Raw genomic sequence first — 18,322 nt, 5'->3', positions numbered from 1 at the left:
CATCTACCATTAGTAAAATGTTGAGACAATCCTCTCTATGTTACCACACGATCACGCATGCATATATTACTTGCGAGGCATACTTGTGATGCAGCTGGAGATTCCTCAAAGATATCAAGGCCATGCACTGGCCATGCAATACATATATCATGCTCATGTAACGTACAAAAGACATAACTGGACCATATCATGATCTACGGAGATCTTCGACTACCTATTCAATTTCCAACGTCATCCCTGTGTTCGACATCCGTAGCCCATCTGTACGGAGGCAGATGAGCACGAGGACCTGTTGAAGCGAGCGTCTCCCAATGAATGGTACATCCAGCCTCAAACATACGAGCGATTAGCACATCCAAACAGTTTCCATGCCCCGATATGCACCTATCCTTGAGGGAGTGAGCTATATCATCCATTGAGCCGAGGTTGACAACGAGGTCACTTTCAGACGCAAGAGTCTGCCAAGCGACATGACTGCGTATGGTGCGCTCTTGTACACGGTTCCAATAGTCGTAACTGGTGGCCAACTCGTCATTGAGGACACTGCCAAGATGACCAGACACGATAGGGAATTGCGGCGGTTGTATACGAGCAAGGGGCCGTAGGATGGTGCGCTGTGGGAAACAATCTCTTTTGAGGACCACGATTTCGGCTTCTTGGTCGAGCGCCGCTATTGACTCAGCAGATCCACCTAAAGTGAACAGGTCAATCCCGTGCTGACCACTGATATACAGCTCGTCTGATCTCCAGGATGTCAGACACTCTTTCAAGGCAGGTTTTGCAGCTCGAATACAGGCAGAGGATATGTTGGCTGCGGGGTAAGAACACAATTGGAATACGGCACTGTCTGGAATGGCCTCCGCGAAAACGGCAGCTGCGTACTCGGCTATTCCTTCACCACCCACGACGGACACGTTGCAACCCAGGGCTTTCAAGCAATTTGCGAGAGCCAACTGCTCCTCGAAAAAAGCATATTCACGAACCCATCCTGCGGCACGACATTTGGAACGAATAGAACAGTAGAAGGGATGGTCGTTGTCGATCCGAATCTGGTCAGAGAGGGGAAGGCCGAACCATAGACCAACTCTGGGCCGATAGTGTACTTCACTGGGTAATGAAGCAGACTCTGACAGAGCCTGTCGCAGAGCATCCAGCAGAGCTCTCCATCCAGTGACAACCCAGGCGCGACGATGTGTGAAATGATCTCGCCCAGTCTGCAATGTTCTACACACAGCTTCGAGAGACTCTCGTGGATGCTTTTGACAGAAGAATTCTAGATATCGCCTGATGATTGCAAGTAGCTCGGCACGGTTTCGTGCGGTGAGTAGAAATATGCTTGTTGCGTATCCCGAATTCATAGGATTTGGTGGTTCCGAAGGAGGCTCCTCAAGGATCAAATGGGCTAGGGTTCCAGAAAGGCCGAATGAAGACACGCTGCAAAGACGAGGCTGCTTCCCGCGAAAAAAAGGGGTGACCTTGTTTGTGACGATAATATTTGAAGCATCGAAGTCGATGGATTCATTGAGTGGACCTGTTCGAGGCTGGGGAGGTATGACGTTGTGACTAAAACACGTCATTGATTTCAAGACGCCTGAAGTTTATCAGATTTCTGCATACATGAGAGATGAAAGGAAGGATGCTCACCTGCTAGCCCTGCACATTCCTCGACATGCCCTATGACAGCTTTGGACGAACCTATGTACAATGGCTTTGTCCGCGTGGCTCCAAAGACCGTCTGGATAGCATCCAGCTCAATCGCATCGCCAAGTTGAGTACCTGTTCCATGAGCTGTATCGGTTCCCCAAGATATTAGATTGATTAAACATACAGTAGAGTCAGAGCACGCATACCCTCGTAGAAACATATATCGTCGGGTGAGCATGCTGCTTTTTCCAATGCAGAATTTAGCAACCGCGTCTGAGCCTGCGGGTTTGGAGCAAGAAATCCTCGAGATCTTCCGTCCTGAGTGACAGATGTAGCTCGCAGTGAACAATAGGTAGGTACTTGAGCGTCAGGATATTTTTGAAGGACAATAGCAGCCGCTCCCTCGCTGGAGACGAAACCGTTTGCTAGATCAGAGAACGGTGCACATCTCCCATTTTTTGATACTATTCCCTTCTGGGAACGAAAGATAGAGCCCGCAGGATGGAATTGAGTGGTAGCGGCAATGACAACAGCCGCCTCGCAGTCACCGTTGCGGATGGCCAAACACGCTTTCAGAAGGATGACTATGTGTAATCAATGAAATGTACATTTCAACACTCACCTTGATGGATGGCAACAGCACTGCTTGAACAAGCCGTCTTGATCTCTACCGCAGGACCAGTCAGGTTGAGGAAATAAGACAGACGTGCTCCCGCAGCGTCATCCGCAGATCCTTGAAGTCCCTGTGAGTATTCTGTAATCGATTGGTGAGACAAAGTGGCAGAGAGCATAATATTGTGATCACCCACCTTGTAGATCTAGTTCGGTACATCTACGCTCCCGCCACCCGGAGTCGTTGACACTGGTGAATACCCCCCAACATTTTCCATTCAATGACATAGGCGCGATGCCTGCATCCTCGATGGCTTCATACCCAAGCTGCAAAATCAACCTAGCATTGGGGCTCATGGCCTGAGCGTCGGCCAAGGAAAGCCCGAAGAACTCAGCAAAAGAACTGACATCGTTGATTGTTGAGTCACTGATCCACCCAGACGGAAACATTAAGTGCTCTTCAGTTGGACACATTTCCCAGCGAGAGCTTGGTCGCTCGCGAGAAAGATGATCGAGGAATGAGTCGGGCGATATGAGAGCTGACCAAAAAGAGGACAAGTCATCAATCCCTCCAACAAACCGACATGCCGCCCCCGTTATGTAAATCTCGTTCATCGGGAGTAAGTCTAGGCCTGCAGAGGGCGTGCTTTGATGGAAAGGCTTTGAGGCTTTCTGAGTGTGATGACTGCGTCTTTCTTCTTCATTCGTGATGATAGAAGCCAAGTCACCAACCGTGTGCAAGCCGAATAGCTGGGCAGCTGTGATTTTGACAGAGAAGTGATCCGCGAGAGCCTTTGCCAGTCGCACCGATGCCATGGATGAAAGCGTATGAGAAAAAAGTGAGGTGTCACTACTTTCAAAAAGATCTTCTGGAGAATCGAAGATATCGGCCAAAATGACAGCGATGCGATGGATCAAATCGGAAGTGGGAGGCAGAACTTCCAGCGTCTTTGTATTGATATGAGGCGGCGGACCCGAAATTTCGACCGAAGAAAGTGGGGGAGGAAAAACCCTGGAGACTTGGCTATCATCTACCATTTCGAAGACCATCTGATTCACCTTCTTTCTGTGGAGAGTAGATTTTGTTGTCAGAGGGAGATCCTGAACGATAAAAATATTTTCTCTTCGAATACGTGTCTCGAGCGGCAGAGTTGAGTTAAGGCCCAGGACTGCATCAACAAGAGTACGCCAACAGACTGCTAGAGTATCGGCTTCTTCGGGTTGGATCAAGGCCAAAAGTTCATCACCCGGTCTGTTCCCTATGATGGCGGATCGACGAATTCCTTTCTGGGTATCAAGAACACGTTCTAAGGCTAGAGCGTTGACTTTTAAACCGGCGTTCAAGACCACAACGTCGTCGCTACGTCCAATGTAAGTGAGACCTAGATGCAGAGATGATTACAATCGCCTAGCACGAGGATATTTATTTTGCTCACATGCTAATGGCTCCATGTCCGCATTGTAAGGTGGGATGGCTTCGCCGCGGAGAAAGGTAACAGCATGGCCATGATCTTCTCGAAGACTATACAAGTCACCGGTACGGTATGTCGTTACGCGCGTGGTAGTGTCAAAATGAAAAGCGTCACTTTCGCCAGTGTCATAGCCAACTGGGAGGAACTGCAGAAGGTGTGTAAGCCGAGATTGGCACTGATCTGCAAATCACGCACGGTGCCACTAATGATAAGCTCTCCAAAGTCGTCTGAAGCATTGTTTTTTTCCAACGCGCCCATCAAGCCTTGAATAACTTGTAGTCCATTATGCCTTTGGCGACTGTCGAGAGCACGGCGAATACATATCGTGCCCACGGCTTCTGTGGCCCCTGAGCAATCAAAATATGCCATCCCTTGAGATGCCGCCCATTGAAAATGAGCCTCTGAAGTATGTGCACCTCCTACGCCCAAACTGGCGAGAGTACGAAGCCGTCGCACATCCTCGTTTGTACAGGCTTCGACCAAAGAGGCGAACATTGCCGGTATTGCCGTGAAAGCTGTCACAGGAGAATGATACTCGAGGGCAGCGAGAAGAGCAGGAGCTAGGGGGGTCGATGGTTCCAAAGATGGGGATGAAACTGAACGATCGAAAAAAATATATGCACCACCAGTCCGTAGCACAACTCCGCTATGTTTTCAATTAATCTCCCATTGGATTTGAAACCGAAGATAGCTCACCAAAAAGTGATACAAAACTCGAAACAATGGGAAAGTGGAAGCCAGCCAAGGTGTCGTTTGGGTTTTGACGAATATGAAGTTCCTCCAAGCATAAGCATTGCGCGAGTAGATGATACAGCGAGCATCTCATGTGTGTAGGAAACACACTTGAGAGTGGCCCAATCGACGGCTGAACTTGTAAACAGAGTTACAGCGCAACCTTCTTTTGGTATGACGGTGATTGGCAAGTCGGCGACAACATGCTGCAGGCTGACCTGACCAGGATATGCGGACTTGAGCCAACGAAGACACGATGGAACGAAATGTGATGTGCGGAGGGTGCTGGCATTTGATCCCATGGAAAATTCCTGAGGAATGACATCATTGAGGTTGATTATGGCAATGTTTGCTCCAACGGATGCTTTAAACAGAGATTCTTCCAAAGAGTCCAGAAGGCTCGTTGCCACAATAATGGCCTGAGGCGCGATCAGTGAAATCATCCCTGCCCAGAGGTGAGGGTCGGCACTAAGGGCTATGGGAACGACGGCTATGGATTTGCTCCAAAGAGCGAGACAACATAAAATGAACAGAGTGTTGTTAGGACTGAGAAGAATGATTTTCCCCTTGGACTGTGTAGCCAAGAGATGAAGCAGAGTGTCCAAGCGTGCAGGTATTAACTGCGTCGCAAGAATGTAGGCCTCCGAATAAGACAGAGAGATGCCTCTATCTTCAACCAGGAATTCGTTGTCATGGTTGTGAAGAGCGGTGTACTGAAGCACAGACAGTAGAGAATCAGGATCGGAAAGATGATTCATATTCAGTGCGGGATTTCGTATGGTTCGAGGGGACAAGACTGACGTGTTCGTTGACCGGGTATTACTATTTCTATGAAGGTAAGGCTCGCTCCGACCATGATTGGACCCTGTTGTATCGTGGATTGTTGGACGTTAGGGACCGTCGTGAGGGAATCAGAGATCAAGATCTAGGTGCCATGCTCAAGTCTGACCCGAGGCGCCTCGAGACGCTCACATCTGAGAAATCCATCAAGCTGTCGAAGCCCTGTGCTCGGCGAGCTTGACCGGTGTGATTGGTCAAATCATGCGACTATCACGCAGCCTGTTTTTGGCGAGTGTTTCAAAAAAATTGAGCCCATTACCGGTTAGACAGCTCTTGTCACACCGTGTCGGAGGAATCTGATTCGCGAGATCAAACGCTCGACCCGCCTCTCCGTGCAGCCAGCCCGGATAAGTCAACAAGGTTCGGGCGGAGCTCGAAAAAGCGCTTACAATGATGAATCTAAACTGGAAAGGGGGTGACCGGTGAACCCCACGTCCCAGTTCAAAAATATCGAAGGGGGGTCGCGAGAAATGAAAAAAAAGGCTTCGCTCGTGCCGACGCGGCAACCAAGCTAAAGGCCTGTGGAAAGGCATCCAGTGCTCTTGAGACTGAGCCCGTTTTGGATCAGATGCATCAATCTGAGAGAATGATGCTTGACGCCTGACGCTCAGTTATTAACATTCTAGTCAGGCAAGGTTCGGTCACTAAAAAAAGGCTACGCGCAAAAAAAGGCTACGTGCCAAAGGTTTGATGGTCACATGACCCTTCTCACTGAGCACGGTCAGCTCGACCTGAATCAAGTACGCGTGTACACTGATTCATGGAAGGCCCTGTGGTTCTGAAAGATTTCTAGTTTTACATCTCAATTAATGTTCGACTCTGATTAGTTGATTTAGGATTGCTCTAAATCCTGTAGAAAGGCACCCTGTTTCTCTGAAGAGAGCGTCGACATCAGAAGCAGAGGGTCATTAGCGGACGATTATATAGAAATCGAAATAATCTAAGTGTTTGGATAGGTGGTGCCTGAACGCACGCTAATAGCCTTGATAGTAGCAAGAAATTCATGCAATCCTGAGCACGAGGCGGCCTGGGGTCTTCGTCTCTCATAACGGATCCTGAAAGCGATGCAATCGCAGACTGGTTATAAAGCGTCTTCCCAGTGCTACTACGTGAGATACAACACTCCATAACTGTTTGAGATGGATCTGTCAGAGGACTCACCGTGCATTATCGGCTCAGCTTGTCGTTTACCGGGCGGGGTAACTCGTACTGACACTTTATGGTCTATATTTCACCAAGGCGATTGGACAGCTTCCAGTACATACCCGCCAGCATCTCGCGGCTTTGCTCGATACTCTAACGAGAGCGACGCTCCCGCTGTTCCAAGTGGACGTGGAGGTTGGCTGGGCGAGGAAGGTATCGAGCAGTTTGATGCGCATTTCTTCCACGTTTCACCCTCGGAGGCGCAGACATTGAGGCCGAATATTCGGCTTGCCCTCGAGCTAACCTGGGAGGCTCTCGAGAACGCTGGTATTCCGCCCTCTACACTACGCGGAAAAAATGTTTCAGTCTCGGTTGGAGTTGGTACCGAGGATGGTTGGGATATGAAGCGATGGTCGGATGACGGCGTGGGAGCCTTTGACCAAAATTGGGCCACGAGCAGTGACCCGAGTGGTGTGGCTGGATACGTTGCTCATTCATTCGACTTTCGCGGGTCTTGCAACACGGTGTCCAATGCTTGCGCCAGTGGTGCATTCGCTCTCAAAGATGGTCCAATCATATCCCTTTTTTTCGCTCGCAAGCCATTAACTTTGGTTCTATTGCAGGAATCAATTCATTACGTCATGAGTCTGCAGAACTAGCAATAATCGGCTCCATCACCACTCACTTCAGCCCGGCTCCTTTCGCCTGGGCAACTGCCTCAGGTGTAGCATCGCGAAACGGTCGCTCTTCCGCTTTTTCATCGGATGCGGACGGCTACTCTCCTTCCGTGTGTAGCTTTATCTCTACTTCTCTATCTGTGACGATAACGTATTCTTCATTTTCAGGAGGGCGCCATCTTCTTCGTTTTGAGAAGACGTAGCATGGCAGAATCTCTGGGCGAGCACATCCATGGAATGATACGCGCTCTGGCAACAGGACATAATGGCGCAACGCGGACGCTCATCACCCCCAACCCTGATGCCCAGGCTAATCTTACACAAAGGGCTCTTGTCGCAGCGCATCTCAAACCTGACGATATATCTCTTTTGGAAGGTATACATATATCTATATTTGAATACCTTGCACTTATTTCTGATGCATCTTTGATAAAGCGCATGGTACAGGCACACTGGTAGGGGATGCTTTGGAAGCGGAGAGCATTCAGTCAGTTTATGGATCCCGATGTGGCGAACCCTTGTTGCTCTCGTCATCCAAGACAGTTTTGGGCCATTGTCATGGCTCTGCAGCACTTGTTGGTACGTGTTATTTGATCTCTGCCTCTGATAGTGTGTACTCATATGGTCGTACGCCAGGAATTCTCAAGGTACTCACTTGCATGAAGCATCGCGCTGTGCCCCCACATCATGTCACGCCCCATTCACAGTTTAGTACCGGACACATAATCATCCCCGTCATTCCCACCCCCTTGAAGGCCGAACGAATATATGCAATGGTGAATGCCTTCGGCTTTACAGGTTCAATTTCGAGCATTGTTCTCGAAGATTTGCCGCAGAAACAAGAAGGGTGCCTTCTCTCATCCCAAGACTCACCTCCAATTAGTTCCCAGTTCTATTTTTTGCCCTTTTCTGGACATTCCTCAAAGACCCTCGCATCCCAGATACGTTGCATTTCTGCATGGGCTGTGGAATGTAAATGTAGCTTGCGTGAGCTTGCTACCATTCTTGGGCTTTGTCGAGATCATCATGATTACCGCCGCGCCATTGTCGTCAGCTCACTCGAGACCCTTTCAAGTCTTACCGCCGCGACCGAACTCCATGTTCTTGACTTCCCCTCAAAGTCTGCTTCTCGTACCTTCCAGCCAGAGCATAGGATCACTGCCGAACTTCTTGATATACAGAACACAGATTCAAGTGTGTTTGATGACCACTTTCAAAGACGGGATCTATCAAATCTATTGGAAACAGGGGATATTTTGGAGGCCGCCCAGGTGCTGTACGAACGTGGTCATCGTTTGGCATTCTCCTCTGTTTACGACAAACGTGAGATCAACCGGGAGATGTTACACTCTTTCCCGCTCTACCAATTTGATAGAAAGCGACATTGGAAGGAAGTCGCCACTCCGTATCGCGAAGAGTTTTGGGCCCTATCTTCCGAGACAAACTCCGAACCTTTATCGACAATCACACTCACACCAACGATACCTCTTCCCCAAACTCACGGTACCCGCATCAATCAAGACGTTTTTGAAGAACTCGTCAGAACGTTTGGAAGGCCTATTGACTTGGTAGTGGAACCAAAAGCTCCCAAAAGTGAATCAGGGGCTCACGTGCTTTTAACCGGTGGCAACGGCATGTTCGGTGTCAACGTACTCAGCCGGCTGCTTAAGGACTCGTCTTCGACTGTATATTGCATCATACGCGGAGATCCTTGGGGACGTTTGCGCGAGTCTTTCGCGAAGCATAATCTCGACCTTCAATTGCTGCAAAGTTCGAAAGATCGCGGTTCACTCCATCTGTTACGCACTACAGATATCTCAGGGCCAAAGCTCGGATTATCAGATACTGATTACGAGCTTTTAGTTGAAACCATTGACGAAATCATCCACGCTGCTTGGATGGTTAATTTCAACCTCCCTCTAGGCGAATTTCACCCTTTCATTCAAGCCACTAGGAATCTTGCCGAGCTTTGTGTCTGTTCGCGAAAGCTTGTAAGATACCACTTCATCGGGTCATACGCTAGCACCTTCAACTATCCCGAAGGCTTGGTTCCAGAAAGTATAACAAAGCCATTGTTGAAGCATTCGTTAAAACAAGTAAGCAACTAGTCAATGGCTCATATTGCAACCGCGTTCGTTGACTAGATAGCTATACAGGGCTACGCCATCTCTAAGCTGGTGGCCGAGCATTGTCTGCTCAGCATCCATCGAACGTCACCCTCAGCATTTCAGCTTGTTATCGTTCGAGTGGGACAAATTTGTGGCAACAGCAAGACAGGTTCTTGGTCCCCAGATGAGATGATGCCTATGATGATCGCATCTCTTCCAGAACTGCGAGCACTACCGTCTTGCTTTCCTGACGTCTCATGGATTCCGTCTGATATCTGCGCCGACGCGTTGCTTGACTTTGTCTTCTCATCGCGGGATAAAATCAACAACCCTCACATTTTCCACCTTGCCAATCCACGCATCGTTCCATGGACCGAAATAATAACCGAAATCGGAGAGTTTGCGGGAGTAGGATGTCTCCAGCTTCTTTCACTTCAAGACTACACAAATCTACTTCGGAGCGTCCAACATCCCCTCCCTGTGATGCGACTACTTCCGTACTTCTTGAGTTCATTGGAAGAGGGCACCATACCGCAGAAATTTGCATCTTTAGAGGTTTCTCATTCTCTCAGATTTAGCAATTCACTTGCATCTTGCCCACCTATCGGCTCTGAGTTGCTGAAGAACATTGTACGATCTGCCTTATCGAACAGGCCTCTGGCTCCTACGCTAGCAAATATATCTCCTGTCTTCGTGTTTGGCCCTTGGTCTTCTTACTCAGCAAACTCCGATCAATTGAAGATGTCAGACCCTATAGAGACCCGAATTATAGCTCTCGCAGAACAGATCCAAAGGAGCCTTGGTGACAATCTGATTAGACTCGAGTAAGCTTCATTCTGCTGATGCTACGCGTGCATGCAGCTAACATCTTATTAGTGCGTCCTTAGAGCAACAGCTCAAGACATTGGCATCGCAATTACGCATCGTAAAGCAGCTTGCGGATCGAGGCATCCTTCCCCGTGCAGTTCTTGGATACTGTTTCGGAGAGTATGCAGCTGCAGTCGCTGCCGAGATTATTTCTGAGGAAGTAGCCGTCGAGATTATTGTCCGTCGAGCCATGGTCCTTCGTACCATCAAGGGCGCCATGATCAACGTCTTTTGCAAACGCACAGTCACTGAACACTATTTGGCAGAGCTTTCTGACCCTCCCACTATCGCTATCATCGCTGGACCTGAACATCTCATCCTCTCGGGTTCTTATCTGCAAATCAAGCAAGCCGAAACTCATTTGCACATTCGTGGAGTGAAGACAATCGCAGTGCCCACCAGTCTTCCGTTTCATTCATCACTCATGGACGATGCCACCATTCTTTTAACCCCATACGAATTTCTTCCGAAGGACACGAGCATCTCCTACGTGTCAGGGATAACAGGTACAGCTATTCGAGGTCGGCGGCTGGGCTTCAAGTATTGGCTCAGGCACATGCGCGAAGCGGTCGAATTCTACGATTCGATGGACTACGTCCGGTCAAATTTTCCTGGAGAGCTCATCATAGATATTGGTCCCGGGGCCTTGATATCCAAAATCATCTCCAGGTATCAATGGGACGACATGAAAGTTCTGTCCCCTGTGGATGAAGCTTTAGATCTCACTATTCCGCCATCAAAGCCCACAAATTCAGTTCAACTTCCGACCACTGTTAGAACTATCAGCTCTACGCACGGGTATACGGCCGATCCAACGCACATGGCCTTAGATATTCTTTGGAAAATGTTTGGATACGAGCCTTCCAATGCGCTGTTGGCTCGCTCCTTACACTCCATAGGTTTGCAGTCGATGGACTTTATTCGGTTTTCTGATGCCTTCCACAAGCAGACGGGTATCTACGTTTCTATATCCGCTTTCGTTTCTGATTCTACCTTGAGCGAGATCGTCCGTAAAGCTCAACTCACGTCATTGAAGAAATGATCCTATCAAGTCTGTACGAGTTTTCGCAGTACTATATTATATCCTCTGGCGTCAAGTGTATGATCGACATTGTCGGAATATCAGTATAATATGATCCAACAGGCGAAGGTTTGGGTACGTTAGGCTTAGAGCATTGAGCACATGGCAGCACTTCATAACCACGGATCAGTAAGCGCTACACTCATATCAGCTGGAAGAAACGCTACTCGCGCTAATGACATGACATTCAAATCTTGTAGGCCAGGTGTCTGTCAAACAAAGCGAATCTTTGCGGAGAACAACCCACAAAGGTACATTCGAAAAGTGTCAAGAATACAAAGCGTAACTTCTGACGTAATCGTAATCGTGATTCACGTCTTCACTAACCCGAGGTGGCCCCTTTCCAGCCGTACTACATAACCATTCACCGCATCTGACGTAAAGCTCTCGGGACTAGTGTCGTTCCTCAAGATCTTGAGCGAGTTGATCCTCTTCAAGACCGCTTTAGCATCACTGTCTTCGGTATCAAGCACCTTGTCCAGATCATCCGGGCCCATAACAGGACCTGATAAATCTAACAGGCCACCAACACGTTTGTTCACTTCGGCGTATTGCTGATGCGTAGTTGGGGTGAAGAGGTTCCTAGTGAAATCGATCATTTTCGAGAATGAATCGTTCGTCAGCTTTACGGAAGTGTCATGTTCTCCCTGGTAGACTGGAAGGATAGAAATTGAATGTCCATGAAGCTGTCAAGTGGTGAACGAATGTCACTTACTTGGCCTGAAAAGAGCAAAAGCGGCCTCAAAATTGTCAGCGTTCATATCTTCGAGAACAGCCTCGTTCCCTTGATGTTGCATCTGCCGATAGGCACTGAGAACTATCATGAGGAAACTTGAACAACATGATTTCGCGGTTAGTAGTGGTCGATGTTATGATCGAGCCAATTCAATACCGTGTTTGGCATATGCCGATCTTCGCGTCGTGCCAGTTCTGCCCTTCTATCTCCGTGACTTGACCCTTCATCGAACCAAGGATAGTACTGGCAGCGGATAGGGCTCCAGTCATCGCAACGTGAACTCCGGAAGAGAAGAGAGGGTCAACAAAAGCTGAGATGAATAGAAATGTGAGCAGTCGATGCATGACGCGTTGATGTTAATCTCTCACCAGCAGCATCCCCAACGAGACGAAAGTGATCGCCGGAGTAGCAGCCTGCATGATAGCTATAGTCGGCAGTACTCTTCACACTGCTCTTAACGTAGGATCCCCTCTCTCCAATTAAACCTTGCACCCCGGGGGCCAGCTTGAGTTGTTCAAGATAATGCTCTTCAAGCCCCCCTGCATTCTCGGACTTCTTTCTGTTCGAATTATCTTGGTGCATTACCAAACCAATAGACGTTGTCCCGTCATGGAGAGGTATCAACCAAGCCCAGCCTTGCTTGTCTGCAAATGAAGGGAGCACATGATGATTTAGTATTGAGAAACAAATCGATGGAAAGGATTCACCTGTGAGGCACTCGAACCAAGGTGCGTTCGATCGAGGACCCCCTCGATCGAAAACCGACACATCCTTCCAATACCCGTATGCAGCAACATTTCGCAAGCCTTCACGATAGATCCTGTTCTTCAAATATCTGGTAGACATAATCCCCTGGCGTCCAGATGCATCAATAAGCCAATCAAACTTGATCACGCCACTATCTCCGGCTTTATTCTTCCAGTTGATCAAAATTGGACGTGCGGTAGATGGATCTCTATCGCTTTCAAACCCGATCGACTCCACGCGAGTCTCCTCATAAACTTTGACTCCCTGACGAGATGCGTGACGCAACATCAGTTCGTCAGATTCAGCTCTGACCTACAACAGCAATGAAGTGTGAGACAAGACCATTATTAGAATACAGACTACCCACAACGTTCCAAGTCGTCCTGCTTGGGCCAAGAATGGAGAAATCCGTATCTGTTATAAGAATTTTATGAGACCGAAACCGCTGCACTGCGGGTATATAGCTCGGGACTGACAGCATTCTCCCATACCGTGCACAAACTTGAACGCTGCCCCAGGCTACCATGATCTCTCGGTAAGAAAGCCAAGAGAGGAGCAGACGCATCGAGTTCCTCGTACCTTGTGCATGAATCCTCGAGCGTCGAATTCGTCTTCCAGGTCAATGAATCTTAGATAGTGCCTCATGGACGGCAGCATACTTTCACCGACATGTTCCCTTTCAGAGCAATGAGTATTAGTATCATAAAGGAGTGATGTCACGTAACATGCGACTATACAGACCTAGGATGCTTAACCGCTTCGAGGAGGACAACGTCGACTCCCTCACGCGCAAGTAACGTAGCCGAATAGCTCCCTCCTGGCCCCCCGCCAATTACCACGACGGTCGCTCTCTCTGGCTGAATATAAGAAGACGGTCAATAACGAGTGTATTGAATGAAGTGGGTCATTTGGAGTGTATATTGCACATACCACTTTACTCATTCTCGAATCGATGATAGTATGAGGAATATGAACGCGGAAGCATTGGATCTAGATTTATATAAAGCATGCCAATATCAGGGTTCCGTGAGTAATCCCTGAATTGCTAACATGTTAATAACTTATGTTATTAATATTGTTATTAACACTGTTATTAACAGGCCCCCTCCAGGGGGGCACAATGTTGATGTTAATAATGTTCATAATGTTCGAAATTGTATATAATGATCAGCAATTGTATTTACATTGAAATGTACATATTTGGGCAAGGGCCAGGTGGAAATATTGAAGGTTGTGGCTGTACAATTATGTCTTCCCTGCAAAATAATAATTTTGTCTCGGACTGCATCGGTTCCCGCTCTGGACATTCCATTACCCATTTCCCCCGCTCGCGCCATGTCCACCGAGTCAAACGACGTCAGCTTTGAGACTGTTCTCGCGGAACTGCATCACCTGCTATTGGGCATACCCCCGGAATCAAATCTGCCTTTCGTGGAAAATTCTCAGGACTCACATTATGCATGCTTCCTCAACTTCTCTCTGGACCCTGATCTGATGGAGAAGATCGAAGATGAGGTCGGGGTATTCAGTGAACAATTCAAGTCAGTTTTTGGCTGGCAAACACGGTCGACTGGAGATAGAATCATACCGGAGCTGGTGACTTCTTGTTATTAACACCACTTTCTTTATTAACATGTAAATAAATCGGGTTTTAACATGTTAATAACGCTTTATATACAATTGTTATTAATCTGTTATTAACTCATGTTAGAAATTCCTCGGAGAGGTAAATGTTATTAACATTTGTTAACAACTGTCCGTGAATTACTCACGGAACCCTAGCCAATATCCAGTGTCAGGGATGCGTCCCGGAACTGTCCATGTGAGTGGCGTAGTGCCCTCGGCCCGGATGACTAAAATCAGTATTTCCGAATCTGATATCTGCACCGTATACCGGCACGCGGCGTTGCGAGAAGGCAGGTGTAAGATTCTCAATTCTTACATAAAGGCCGATAACGATGCATGATGCATGAGGCCTTGAGGCATGAGGCATTTCTCAGGCTGTCGGACCATCTCAATCATCGGGATTCTCAATGCTGCCAAATCGCTTAGCGCTGGACGAGGGCCATAACATCATGACACCAATAGCTTCCGCCATCAGAGTCCGTCGAATTCGAACGCTCGTTTCTGGGCGTCATGATCATGATGGTGATTGAAAAGGGATATATGTAGGTTTGGCGGACAAATGATGGAAGACCGTCGTCAGCGCGTAGTTCTAAAACCGCATCATAATGTTGCGATGTAGCGCTTGGTTCCAATTGGTTCAGACAATGATTGATGAACACATAGGGGCAGGAAACTCCAATGATTCTTCGAGAGGGGGCTTGGCGTTGAAAGACGTCTGGTTGTACAGGGGGCCGTCCTCAGGCCTCAGGCCTCAGCAGCAGTAGTAGTTCGTGATTCGCTCTTAGCAAGCCATCTTTACCCAAACTAGTTGCTGCCAGGACTTTATAAATAGTAGCGACCGCCACTAGTGACACTGACCAACCATTTGCGATAATCGATCGTCTCCCGGCACTTGAGTGCTAACCAGGAGCCTGCCAGCAGCCGATGTATCGGATGTAAAGGAGTCGTAAAAGGAAGATAACAGAGAAGCTCATGATCTGCGAAGAATGGCTGGAATTGTGTGCCGAGTGACCATTCCTGAGGCCTGAAGCTTGAAGGCCTAAACCGCCAGAGTCAGGAAGGGTTGAGTAGGAGGCTTTCCAATAAATATTAGAATCCATAGACATCGGCTCTTCTCGTTCAACACTGTATATTAAGCGAAGAGTGGTTTGACATGTAAGCACATGTACAAGAATGGGGAGCATGCTTCAAAACAGTCCACATTGCACAGACAATCCTCAAGACATAAGGATTCAAGACACAGTTCCCACCGCCTCAATCTGTCTCTCCTTCTCCATCTGTTGCACAACGGGAGGAACAGTGTTTCGCATAAAAAAGAGTACACCGAGCGTCTCGACGGCAGTGAAGGCGAACAAAAACCAAAAACCAGCCGACCTCCCCTGAAATCCATTGGAACCGCCATGACTTTCCTGAACGCTGGTCTGAATGGAAGTGACGATCGCTGCTCCAGCAGCAGAACCTAATTGAAGTGCGCAGGTAAAGACGGCACCGACTATGCCTGCCACCTCAGGAGGAGTGATGGCAAAAAGCGCAATGCTGCACACGTAAGCAGACATTTAATCGTTGAGAACATGCCTCATGGGAGCGACTCACTTAGTTGTTGCAAATACCATTGTCATACCCGCTGTGCCAAGGCAGAATCCTGGAAACGCAAACCGCCAATAATGCTCCTTGGAGTCTGCAAACGGGAACAGGACAGTCCCAGCAAGGACGATGATTTCTCCACATAAGATCACCCATTTCAACGAGAACTTCTGCTGAAGAACGGACGCTAGGCCCATGGTGGGAAACGACACAAGTCCCAATGGAAGGCTGTTGTGACGAAGATGAGATGAGTGATTTACGAAAGGACGAGCCGGAAAGTTATAATTACAAATGCACCGCAGTGTTTATTGTGGACCACTCAAAAACTTCTTGATAGTACCACGAAAACAGGAGCTGCACAGCTGCCCACCACATGAAGGGCTGCAACCCCACAGCGATCAATATAGTGAAGTTCCGATACTTCCACATCGATGGAGGCCTAAAAGAGCGAGCAGATTGTCAGCAGCGAGGTCGGAAAACCCGATAACAAGATAAATCACACCGCAGCAAGCGATTCCGGTAAATACAGCTCCCAGAGGAAAAAAATGACTGCTAGGAAGACAGAAAGAACAAGAGGAGCTATGACCCTGGCTGATCCCCAGCCATCAATTGATCCAGACGTGACGGCGAAGATGAATAAAACGAGCGCAGCTAGGTGCGCCAAGAGCCTCAGCTTTCTACAATCGTATATTATAGATTTTGTACCCACCAGTCAGTAGGGATACACCAATCAGATCAAGGCGCTTCAAACGACTATATTGGCGAGCTTGTCCAACAAGTGACGGTGAAGGTGAGTAACTCGTGGACGGAAGTAAGACAAATGAGAGTATCGCTAGAACAAAGCTCAGGATAGAAACAAAATAGAAAACCCATGGCCATGACGCAAAGGAAACCAAGCATGCACCAATGATCAGCCCGATCACTTGAGAATTTGAACACGTGTTATTGCCTGATTGGAAGCACGACCTGGTTGAATCAGAGCGCACCATTTCCGATAGCTGCTGCCCCGGCAAATGCAGCAAGGGCTCTCGACTGTGCAGCAGGATTCGGGAAGAGTCGGATAATGAGAGCCATTGCAGAAGGTATATTGAGTGCCGCACCTGAAGTGAGCGACGAGAACGGTAATGCGAATCAAAGCGAAAATCCATAGGTCCAAAATGACTCACCAACTCCCATGAGGGCACGAAGAACAATAAGCGGGACCTCAACACGTACGAACCCAGCACCGAGGGCGCAGAATGACATGAGTAGCATTCCAGCGACAAAGACATATTCTGAACGAACGGTCAAGGATGCTTCATTGTAGGCACTGCTTGACACGCACTAGGATCATATAAGTCACTTAAGCGGCCACTCTGTATGAAGCTCAAGTCAATAACACATCTCACGGTTAAATTTCCGCTGAAGGATACGCACACTGAGTAAAAGGGCTGCGAACGTGAGTTGATATGCACTGATGAGCCAAACAGATGTGCTATTGACAATGTGCAGGTCGACAGATATGGGTGGAATGGCCGCAAAAAGAGAGGAATTGTTGAACGCATCGAGGAACTGAGCAAAGCAGAAAATGATGAGCAAGATGTACTTGAGCACGGCCGGGAGCGAGCTGTGGTCGACAAGTGCATCGCTCCTGGCACGGTCTTCGACGACGGAAGCCATGGCGTACAGGATGTGAGGATGTATACGACTTGCGATACTCCGCTCTGCGAGTGCAAGGTGTATACCTAGGGGAGGTGGCTGGGCAGCGGGCTTGACACGCCCAATCATATCGAAGCCTGAGGCTAGCTAACCTGTGTGAAAGCATTCCCATTTCAGCTTCCGGAAAAGATAACGCACCAACCTGCAACAGTCCGCAAGGCTTTTTTTAGCTACATAATTGCATAGACGGCGTCTCAGACATACAAGAAGCCATCTGTAATAATGTGACAAGAAGCCTCCCTCCATGCGTCAAACCGGTACATCCTGATCAGATATTTCAACAATATCACCCTGTCCTTTCATCAAGAGCTGAGCGCTGAGCGCTGAGTCCTGACAGCTACAGTGTTGGCTTCAGCTCCCCTTCATGCTCAGGCTCTCTGGTCGCGGAGTCATCGCTCCACCGTATACTCCTCTATGATCTCAGCTCGAGTCGTTCTCCATTGACTTACTAGATGGGAAATTTGGGTCACCAAAAATCGAGACTGACACGGAGACACATGTACCTTACCTTGGATTTACATGTTAAGGGCTGTTGAGCGCCTTCCAAATCCGCATTTACAACCCTCGCATTCTTGGTGGATCTCGAACAGAAGGTAGCTGTCAGGAAGCATGCAGGACCCTGCTGGCTTGACAGCCTGAGACCTGGAGGCGATGGGCCATACGGACGGGTCTGATCGGTACACCCGGTGGCCGGTATACCCGAGGGCGCCGGCTGAGCGCTGGCCTGCGCTGGCGCCTACCATAAAATCCTAATG

General features: G+C 48.5%; 5 protein-coding genes across 5 annotated transcripts; 2 read left to right on the top strand and 3 right to left on the bottom strand.

The window, feature by feature from the left end:
• Positions 1-218: 218 nt before the first annotated feature.
• PKS2 (putative multidomain protein) lies at positions 219-5,218 on the bottom strand (the record flags this gene model as incomplete). The annotated part of the gene is made up of 8 exons (XM_009552384.1): positions 219-1,591; positions 1,645-1,776; positions 1,851-2,213; positions 2,267-2,398; positions 2,454-3,638; positions 3,693-3,873; positions 3,924-4,374; positions 4,425-5,218. The coding sequence occupies 8 exons, from the start codon at positions 5,216-5,218 to the stop codon at positions 219-221; spliced, it is 4,611 nt and encodes a 1,536-aa protein (XP_009550679.1).
• Positions 5,219-6,439: 1,221 nt separating this feature from the next.
• On the top strand, positions 6,440-11,137 carry PKS3 (putative multidomain protein; the record flags this gene model as incomplete). Its single annotated transcript, XM_009552383.1, has 7 exons — positions 6,440-7,010; positions 7,067-7,230; positions 7,289-7,496; positions 7,556-7,699; positions 7,757-9,216; positions 9,277-10,052; positions 10,105-11,137. The coding sequence occupies 7 exons, from the start codon at positions 6,440-6,442 to the stop codon at positions 11,135-11,137; spliced, it is 4,356 nt and encodes a 1,451-aa protein (XP_009550678.1).
• A 350-nt stretch (positions 11,138-11,487) lies between these two features.
• On the bottom strand, positions 11,488-13,601 carry hal5 (putative halogenase; the record flags this gene model as incomplete). Its single annotated transcript, XM_009552382.1, has 10 exons — positions 11,488-11,831; positions 11,892-12,007; positions 12,069-12,222; positions 12,281-12,556; positions 12,620-12,923; positions 12,976-13,073; positions 13,136-13,178; positions 13,239-13,335; positions 13,401-13,516; positions 13,590-13,601. The coding sequence occupies 10 exons, from the start codon at positions 13,599-13,601 to the stop codon at positions 11,488-11,490; spliced, it is 1,560 nt and encodes a 519-aa protein (XP_009550677.1).
• Positions 13,602-13,994: 393 nt separating this feature from the next.
• HETIRDRAFT_118597 (uncharacterized protein) lies at positions 13,995-15,049 on the top strand (the record flags this gene model as incomplete). The annotated part of the gene is made up of 5 exons (XM_009552381.1): positions 13,995-14,200; positions 14,371-14,385; positions 14,442-14,481; positions 14,748-14,827; positions 14,905-15,049. 5 exons carry the CDS (start codon positions 13,995-13,997, stop codon positions 15,047-15,049), a joined length of 486 nt encoding a protein of 161 aa, XP_009550676.1.
• Positions 15,050-15,517: 468 nt separating this feature from the next.
• Positions 15,518-17,528, bottom strand: HETIRDRAFT_52305 (major facilitator superfamily; the record flags this gene model as incomplete). Its single annotated transcript, XM_009552196.1, has 9 exons — positions 15,518-15,821; positions 15,879-16,097; positions 16,159-16,308; positions 16,370-16,520; positions 16,579-16,712; positions 16,903-16,969; positions 17,036-17,143; positions 17,194-17,224; positions 17,286-17,528. The coding sequence occupies 9 exons, from the start codon at positions 17,526-17,528 to the stop codon at positions 15,518-15,520; spliced, it is 1,407 nt and encodes a 468-aa protein (XP_009550491.1).
• Between the last annotated feature and the right edge of the window lie 794 nt (positions 17,529-18,322).

Source organism: Heterobasidion irregulare, assembly GCF_000320585.1.
Source record: "Heterobasidion irregulare TC 32-1 unplaced genomic scaffold scaffold_10, whole genome shotgun sequence".
Lineage (NCBI taxonomy): Eukaryota > Fungi > Basidiomycota > Agaricomycetes > Russulales > Bondarzewiaceae > Heterobasidion > Heterobasidion irregulare.
The sequence above is the reverse complement of the archived record's forward strand: the minus strand, read 5'-3'. Positions and strand labels throughout refer to the sequence as shown.